This window comes from Oratosquilla oratoria, chromosome 17, assembly GCF_046742065.1.
Source record: "Oratosquilla oratoria isolate Oo_2021 chromosome 17, ASM4674206v1, whole genome shotgun sequence".
In the NCBI taxonomy this organism is placed as follows: domain Eukaryota; kingdom Metazoa; phylum Arthropoda; class Malacostraca; order Stomatopoda; family Squillidae; genus Oratosquilla; species Oratosquilla oratoria.
Window position 1 is genome coordinate 5,515,138 of NC_134793.1, and position 9,472 is coordinate 5,524,609.

Consider the following 9,472-nt stretch of genomic DNA (forward strand, 5'->3'; position numbering starts at 1 on the left):
TGTGTCTGCGATCAGTTTCATGCAACTGGTTGCGTCGGTGTGCGAGCTAAGTCTCCGTTGGAGGGGAGATTCACAAAGTCTCTACTCTGGGTATTAAAGATGACAAGTCTTTAATATACTAAAGAGTTTCTAGTAAGGGGCTGCGGGGGGGGGGGAGAGGGGAAGAATCTGCCAGCATCATCTTCTCGGTCCAGTATCATGGTGCCTTTCGCTAGATCAGTGGTGGACAACGTTTTTAATTGTAGGTGCCAACATCAAGCAATTCATTGATACAAAATTTTTCTTGCGTGCCAACGAAGTGGCATTATAGGCCTACATACGAGTATAGGCACCATTTCTTCACCCCTTAGACCCCCAATCCGCCTCCCGGCGTAGCATGTGGCTACTAAAGGTCATACTAAAGAAGTTGGAGATTTGTTAGTTATTTTTGTTTTAAGGTGAGCTTTGGATTTTGCGTGCCGGAAAAAAGTCGTTAATATGCCAGGTTTTGAATACGTGTCATGGGTTCCCATCCCTCCCTGTAGGAGTCGGAAAAGTTTCCCCTCAACCGAATAAAATCGACTGGCGGCAGACAGAATCAATGAGTAAAAGCAGCAACGACTGAAGAAGCCCTGCTGGGCGAAACGTTAATTACATTGGATCCCATACTCTGCGTTTGGCCTCTCTCCTACAGACAGAATCAAGATAAGATATTCCGAGAATTTAAGAAAACAACAAACCAAACATAAATGGCTGCGTTTACACTGAGTCCGGACCGATTCTCGCCAAATCCTGTGAATTTGAATATCTAGAAAAAGACTGCGTGAAGTATTCTAGACTTCCCTAAGAAAACTTCAATAATCTGTCTAACATTCTTAAAGGTTTAGCTCCTTTTAGTTCATCATTCAGTGTCTCAATGTATGACGCAAAGGTAATTTGTCTTCCGAAGATTGAAAAAAAAACACGAAAGATTGTAACCGACGTCGTTTCTATTCGAACGAACTCGACGGTTGAGGAAAATCAGCCGAGACTCACTCGGTCGTTCGGCCAGGTTTTACACGCGTCAAAGGTTCCCCCATCCCTCAGTTCGATGTTCTATCGTTGTTAGGATCCCGGGTTCTTGGAGATAACTGTTTCTGATAGACTATGCTTGGGGGTAACAAGTGCCTTGAGAGAGGCGAGCCACCATCGTTCCCACATAAAAGGAGCCTGGCTTCGGAGGTGAAAGGTCACCACATCCACAAGTACGACAAACGGCTCATGACTTGAGGCTATGTAGTGAGGCACAAGACAAACAAAAGGTTCTGAAAGAAGCGACAAAGGGTTAGCGGTAAATTGCCCCTTTGTTTTTTATTTTTTTTATCATCTCAAGATTAGCGAACTCAATATTCTTAGAATATTATCATAAAATCTTATCCTTGTTTAACTAAATTTGGTTATAGATTTATTTGTAGGAGGCTACTAAGGATTTAATACAAGGAAATTTTCTCTAATGATAGAATTTTTAACTTAAAATTGTTTTGCACATCGATGCCAAAGAATACCAAAAGGAAAATAAATTAACAAATAATTAAATAAGTGAATAAGTAAATAAATAAATGAATGAATATTTGGATAAACAAAAAAGGAACGAATGAATAAACAAATAGATAAATAATCGAAAAATAAATAAACGTTAAGATAAGTAAAGTAAATAAAATAGACAATAAATGAATATAGAAGACGACGAGGAAAAGAAAGGACTTGTAGCGGTTCTCAACTAAAACAAGCAAACGATCACTTAAGTCAACTACACATCACCAACTGAAATTCCCCCAAACTAAACAAGAACGGGCAAATCCGATACCACTTTTTAACCAATGAATGGTGCCTTTTATTCTTCCTCGGCATTCAGACCTTGGGTTTATTGTAAGCTAGATTTGTAGGTGGCAAAGTTACCTAGAAGGAACCTAACAATAGAGGAATAAAATGTTTAGTTGCTTTATCGTTTCCGTGATAGGTACACACTGCGTTTTTTTTCAGCTACACCTTACTGTAATTAACAATGGTGATAAAAGGTTTACGTGTGTGTCTGTATGTATGCCTGCGAGTGTTTCTGCATGTGTGTGCGTGTATCTGTATGTGTCTGTGCGTTTGAGTGTTTCTGTGTGCGAGTGTCCGTACTGTATGTGTGCGATTCTGCGCGCATGACTGGACGAGTGATATGTGCCTGTCTGCATCAGCGTGTGTATACGCATGCCTGTGTATGTACATGTGATTCACCATGGTCTTGGATCACGTGTTAGACTCGTGATCGACAGTTACTAACCTCCCGGATGAGAGCTCAAAGCTCGTATGACCGATCTATGGGTAATACTGTGACCTTACACGCACACACACACACATCTCCCCGCCCACGAGAGTTGGAGTAACAACCCGCAGCGCAGCGATACTGAAATTATTTCAGCCCTGGGCGGGATTCGAACCCGGACCGCCGTAGTGGCAGGCGAGAACTCTTACCACTGTGCCACGAGGGTGTGTAATGCGTGCGTGTCCCTGTGCTTGTGTCTGTGTGTGTTTGTCTGTACGCGTGACTATGAGAGCGTGTGTTTGTGTGCGTTTGCGTGTGTATATGTCTGTATGCGCGTGTGTTTATGCGTGTGTGTTTGTACGTGTGTGCTTGTGCGTGTGTTTATGCGTGTACGCTTGTGTGTGTGCCTGTGTGACTGCTCGTGTCTGTTTGTGTGCGCTTCTGTCTGTCTGTCTGTGTCTATCTGTCTGTGTGTCTGTATGTGTGTTTGAATGTCTGTATACGCGCGTGTGTGTGTGTGCACGTGACGGTGTGTACGTATGTGTGTTTGTGCGTGTGTGTGTATGTGTGTGTGTGCACGCGTCAGTGCGACAGCGTTTTTCTGTGTGCGCGGATGTATCTGTGTGTCTGTGTGCGCGCGTATTTGTGCGCGAATGCATATTTGTGTGTGTGTCTGTATGTGTGTGCACGTGGCTTTGTGCGTGTGTCTGTGTGCGTGTCTGTGTGTGTGCGTGCGCGCGTATTTGTGTGTCTTTCTGTGTGAATGTGTCTGTATGTGCGCGTCTGCGTGCGCGCGCGTGTGTGTGTGTGTGCCCGCGCGCGCGTTGTCTTCAGTCTTTTTGCACGTATACCAAATTAATACAAGTTAATTATGATTTTTTGCGTGCAGCTCCAGTCGAAATAAAGGAAAATAAGAAACAAGAAAAAAAGAAAGAAAATACGAGAAAACAAAGATTAAGAAGAACAAGAAAAAATAGATAACTAGATAAGAATAAATAGCGAAGCAATGAAGAAGAGAGGAAGCATTTAAAAAGAAATGCCGAGTTAGCAATGTAAACAGAGACTAAGAGGTCACAAAGTTTTCCTCCTCTTCCTCGTCTCCCCCTTCATCCAACTCCTTCCCCCTCCCACAAAACCCATCCTCCCCTCCCACCCCACCCCTTCTCACCACCCCCGTCTCCTCCTCCTTCCCCCTCCCACTCTACGCCATCTCCCACCCTCCTTCTACTTCCCCCTCCCACCCTATATCCACCTCTCCCCACATCTCACTCTACTCCTATTCCCGATCTTCCTTCCCATTCCTATCCTACTCCTCCTCCCCTTCCCCCTCCCACTGTACGCCATCTCCCACCCTCCTTCTACTCCCCCCTCCCACCCTATATCCACCTTTCCCCCAATCCCACTCTCCTCCTACTCTCCACCTTCCTTCCCATTCCTATCCTACTGCTCCTCCTCCTTCCCCTCCCACCCCGCTCCTCTCCCACCCCACTCCGTTCCTCTTCCTCCTCCCCCTTTCGGAAAGAAAAGTGGCTGGAATGGTGTGCCATATTTCCTGCCATCTCCCTCCAGCCCAGTTCGAGGGATAAGCTCGAAGTCCTGCAAAATCAGATTCTCCGCATTGTCACTGCGTCCCCTCCATGGACCAGTGTGGTCAATCTTAGGCAGGGGTGGGGGTCACCTCTTCGCCTACGGGTGGAGAGGCTTGTTTCATGTCTTCTCGTCCGGCTTTTGATTGGTGAATTAAAGCCCTCCTGAGTGCCCTAGAAGCCAAGGAAGACCCTTCTGGTCTCTCCTGGATGATCCATGCGGTGAATGACATACTCCAAACGGCCCTCATCCAGATTATGCTCCCCACTCCCTCCCTCCCCCGTGGCGATCTCTGGATGAGTGCGAGATACAGGGTTTTCTTGTGTTTCATAGAGAGGTTTGTAAATCTCTGCAGCCTTTGTAGACCGAGAGATGCAAGTGCTTTCCAGTTACGCACGTGGGCCGCCCCACCATTGGTGGTGATCGTCCATTCTAGGATTTTTCCCTTATCAGAGTAGCCGCGAGCAGTCTCATCGATGATGACAGGCTCTTTCCTACGTCCCTGAATGAGGATTATTTTGAATTTGTCTGTGCTTGTTCGTATCTTGTGTTTTCGCGAGGGATCGCTCCGAGCGGCCAGGTTGTGATATGATTTGCGTGATGTCGTCTGCATAAATTATGTTGTGACAGTAGGCCAAGTGGTGCAGGTATGTCTTTTATGCATATGTTGTAGAGAGTTGGGTTTAATACGCTCCCCTGTGGTACCCCATAAGAAGGTGCGAAGTAAAGCCCAGTGTTTTTGTATGTGTATGCAAACAGTCCTATCTGTGATGAAGTTATAGAGTGTCCGTGTGACGACTGGATGTTCAATGAGATGAGTTTGTTTTAGTCCCAGCCACCATACCTTGTCGAAGGCTTGTCTTACGTCCCGGAAAACCAGGTTGACCTGCATTTTACGGGTTTTAGCAACAGCATTTGCCTGGTATGCCGTAGCGAAGGTGTCCATGCCGTGTCGTGCTTAGAAGCCGTGTTGGTTGTGTTGCAACGTGCAACGTGAATATATTTTTGGAGTCTTCGATTCACTATTCTTTCGAATACTCCCCTGTGTGCGTCCGGGAAGTATTCTAGTGCAAGAGCGGTATTAAAAATCTCCGCTAGATTTGAGTTTATAACAGGGGGAGCATGAGCAAGCATGTGCTTTGAAATCAGAGTTCTGCCCGGATTTTTGTTGCGCATCAGGGCGAGAGCGTTCCTTTCCTCCATGGCAGTGATCTTGGATGCACAACCCTCCTCGGGAGATGTTCAGAATCTGTCTTCTTGTATTCGTTGTCATGTTGACGTGTGCGTCCGTGATGCATGGGCGTGTACTATGTTTCGCTGCCACCCGAGAGATATCTGACCGATTACCAGAAGGCTGCCGGGTCGGTAGTAAGACTGTAAGGTCCATGCGGTCAATCTGTTTTTGCCAGTTCGGTGCTCCCTGTGTCATGTAGTGTTCTCGTAAGGTGTGTTTGATCTGGTTGAGTCGTCTGATGTGATGAGGCTGCATCCGTGTTGTGCTATGTACTTGTGTATGTGTCTGGCTTGTATCAGGTGGTGTATTCCGTGGAGGATGTATGAGTGTTCAGTGCGGTATTTTAGGGGTGGTGAGCTTGATTGCTGTTAGGATAGCATGCTGTATATAGTTTGGTCAATGTCCCCCTTATTAGCTCGCCCTAAGTTGGTGGGATCTGCCCCAGCGTGATCTTTTTTGAGCTTGTCTGCAATGAATGGGTATCTGTATGGGATTGGTGGAGATGGTAATTATGACGGGCACGTGGTCGTTTGTAGTTTGGGGTCCGGGTTTGGTATGATAATTGTGCCCTGCGTGTCTGTTGGCGAGGATTATGTCAGGTGTAGTAAATGTGTTCGGTTCTCGTAGGAAGGTCGAGAATTCAGGTCCCAGCACCCTGCCCTGAGGATTAGAGACCGAACGACACAGTATCTGGTGTTTAGCATTTAAGTCCCCTATGAAGTATGTCGAGGTGGTTTCATGTAGCAAGTCTGATGCATTCTGGGTAAGCGAGGAAGTTTCTTCTCGGGGGAATGTATGTGGTGGGACCTAGTGTTGTTTTACTGGTGATGGCTAATGTGTTTGAGTAGACGTCGTCAAGGAGTGTGCTTTATATGTTTTTGTACTGAAATGCTTATGGCATCGTGTTGTTATGCAGATTTTTATTTATTTATTTATTTCTATAGATGTAGTCTCCGGGGATTCTGACCGGGTGTTCCGAGGAACAGCCGTGGGCGTTTGTAATAGATGCCTAGAGTGATTTCTGGAAGGCTGTTCAGGCGGCAGAGTTTATTTAGTTTACCGGTGAAGGATCCGGGATACTACATATTACAGAGATGAATATGATAGATGATGCCCACCGTTTGTAGTTGGGCTTCAGTTGAGAAATGAATATAGGTGTTTGTGGGTGAGTTTTTTTTTTTTTTTTTTTGGGGGGGGCGTTGTTTTTGGATATTGAAGCGAAAGAGGAGTGTAGGACAAAACACTCCCGGGCAAAACATCCCCCTGGCGAAACACCCACTAATAACCGGTTTAGTTACCACTGAGAGTATGCCGCGGATGTAGAAAAATAACACTACTGACTACGCAACAATTACCACTTGGCTCTAAAGCTTGTCAATATATCTATCACCATCATCACATCACCACCACCTGCACATCACCGCCTCCGGCACATCACCACCAGCACGACTGAAATAATTTCAGTATCGCTGCGCTGCGGGTCGTTACTCCAGCTCTCGTAGGCGGGGAGTTGGGTGTTTGCGTGTAAGGTCACAGCATTACCCATAGATCGGTCATATACGAGCTCTGAGCTCTCTTCCGGGAGGGAAATAGCTGTCGATTACGAGTCCAACACATGATCCAAGACCATGCAGAATCACATAATCACTATAACCATCACCACTACCATATAACCATAAACATCACCACCAAATTACTACCATCACTACCGCCACCACCATCACATCACCACCACCATCATCACCACCATCATCATCACCGCTACCACATCATTGCCGCCATCACCACCACCAACATATCTTTTATCACCAGCACTTTCACATAACCACCACCACCACCACGGTTCAAATATATTAGGGGATGTTTTATCCAGACACGTCGAAAGAAGGGGTGATCTTAGGAGCGGCTGTGGTTCCCGGTTGGCTGCCTCATATGTAGCACAGGAGCACGACACTGCTACGTGCGTTCTATCAATTTGTGCATTGGATTGCGGCTTTTTCGCACGTCCTGCTGTTATGGCTTAGTTCAGCGTCCTCGGAGCAAGACGTGGTCGTCGCCTTGCAGTCTTTCGTCACGTAGGTGAAACAATAGCAGCTCTAGCATTGATGGATTGCCACATATTAGATTCGCCGTCAGTTTTACGAAAGTAGCACAGGGTTCAACAGACGCAGCCCTCTTTTGAGAATCGCGTCTGCCTCTTCAGTGATGCCGAAGGTCAAAGTCACCCAAAATATCTCCTAAAACGCCCATAATGCCTCCATACGAGATGTCCCTCAAAAAAAGTTGAATGAGGTCTAAAGACAAAGAGTAAACAATAATATTATCATCTTAATGCATTGGCAAATATAGATTAAATCAAGTATTATAGTTTTATATATTCACCAGGAATCACTGAACGTCCTGAAATAATTCGTAAGCCTTTGATTGAAAAAGTAGGCCTAATTAATCAAAAACAATTACTGCTAATTACTTCAAAATAATTAACCCATTGGCATAAAAACTTACTGCCTGTGTAAGTGATTGGATAAGTTAAATTAATTCTTTCATTTGGAAATAATTTCGAATATATTTCTTTCAATTCATTCTATGGATTTTTATTTCTAGATGTCCCAAGCTAGTAAAATTCCTACCTTAGGAAATCTACCCTTCTTACCAGACGATCCATATACACTTGCAAGCTAACCACAAATATTTATGAAAGATGTTCCAATATGAAGACAAAGGTCAGAATCTGACTAACAAAATTACCTACATACGTATACCAAGGCTTTTCCCCCCTTACAAGGGAGGTAGCCAAAAAGGAAAAGGCATAAAATCATTTCCACCCATTCCATCCCTGAATACACTCCACACCCCTCCACCCTCTCTCCCATCTTAGCACCTCTTGGATGACGGGTCATCCCTGCACCTTGCCCACTGCCCTGAATCAAAAATAAAACTGAAAGCTGTCCTCAAATATCTAAAAATCAAGAGATGAAAGATAAAAACCATTCATTTAGATATTCATCGATCATACTGTATAATTATTTATCATTACAAATTACATGCATGATAAATGGATTCACCATTTCATACATGACATCAATACATATTTACATTATTCGTGGACAGACATTTGGGCCACAACCCGGACATTTAGGCCACGGAGGTGACCCATTGGTGGACATTTGGGCCATTGGCCAAAAATTTAAAATAAACATCAATTATAATAAATATTCTTACTTATTTGCAAAATATATTGTTCCTTTGATGGTAAGGTGTTGCTTTCATATGTCACGTCTTTTTGAAAGTTCAAAACTGATAGATGTTGCCTCACCTCACACCTCAGGCAGGCAATTATGTACATAAACCTGGCCTGCCCATTCATGTCAAATCAGTTTTCTCAGAGCTATTCAACTAATATGGAAGTAATTACATCGACGAGAGGTGGACAGAAGGTCTTTCTGGATGGCTACATGCAAAAAGAAATAATGAATAAATAAATAAACAAAATAAAAAATATGTAGCCAAGTCAGTGGATGAAATAGTCTGGCGTTGTGTGAAGCATTCCTCTGACCTGAAGTGCTGTGCCATCTTCCAGACTACAAAGAGCCCCGAGGCCCCTCAAGTTTCCAGAGGCCATAACCACCCAACAGACACTGCGGGGTGCTAAGTGGTGCTCTGCCCTCAGTCGATGAAGAGAAAGTTTTCTGAAACTAACGACAGATCCAACCAGATCTTCACCTTCTCGACATCAGCCCTACCACAAGCGGTCGAGGCACGCGTGTCTAAGCCTGACACCACTAAACAGAGTGTAGGACAAAACACTCCCCGGCCAAAACAATGAAACTATACCATAGATGTAGAAAAGAATAACGCGGATTAACTACACAGCAATTACCACTTGGTTCTGAAGCTTGTCAATATATCTATCACCACCTCCGGCACATCACCATAACCACCACATCACCATAAACATTCACCACCATCAAATTACTACTATCACTATATCACTACCACTATCACATCACCACCACCATGTCACCATCATCACAAACACCACAACCATTATCATCATCATCATCATCATCATTATCACATCACCGCTGCCATCAACACCACCATTATCATTATCACCACCTGCACAGCACCACAATCACATCACTACAATCATAACCACAACCATCACATCATCACCTCTGCCTCCCATTTTACCTACATTTATCCTCAACTTCCTTCTATCGCACACCTTCCTAAACTCTGTCACTATCTTCCTTAACCCCCCTAATCCTGCCACAAGCGCAGTGTCGTCAGCAAACAACAACTGGCTTATCTCCCACTTTTCTCCATTTTCTTTAACCATCTCCAACCCCCGACCCATTACCCTTACGTTTACCTCTCAC

The 9,472-nt window shown here is 44.7% G+C and overlaps 1 protein-coding gene across 1 annotated transcript in view; it reads right to left on the reverse strand.

Annotated features, from left to right (window-relative positions):
- LOC143034218 (uncharacterized) overlaps positions 1-4,802 on the reverse strand; it is a 12,961-nt gene extending 8,159 nt beyond the window's left edge. The window contains exons 1-2 of the mRNA XM_076200159.1: positions 4,701-4,802; positions 3,960-4,463 (exon numbers count right to left, since the gene is read on the reverse strand). Coding sequence (XP_076056274.1) covers positions 3,960-4,463; positions 4,701-4,802 — 606 coding nt within the window. The remainder of the gene's footprint in view (positions 1-3,959; positions 4,464-4,700) is intronic.
- Between the last annotated feature and the right edge of the window lie 4,670 nt (positions 4,803-9,472).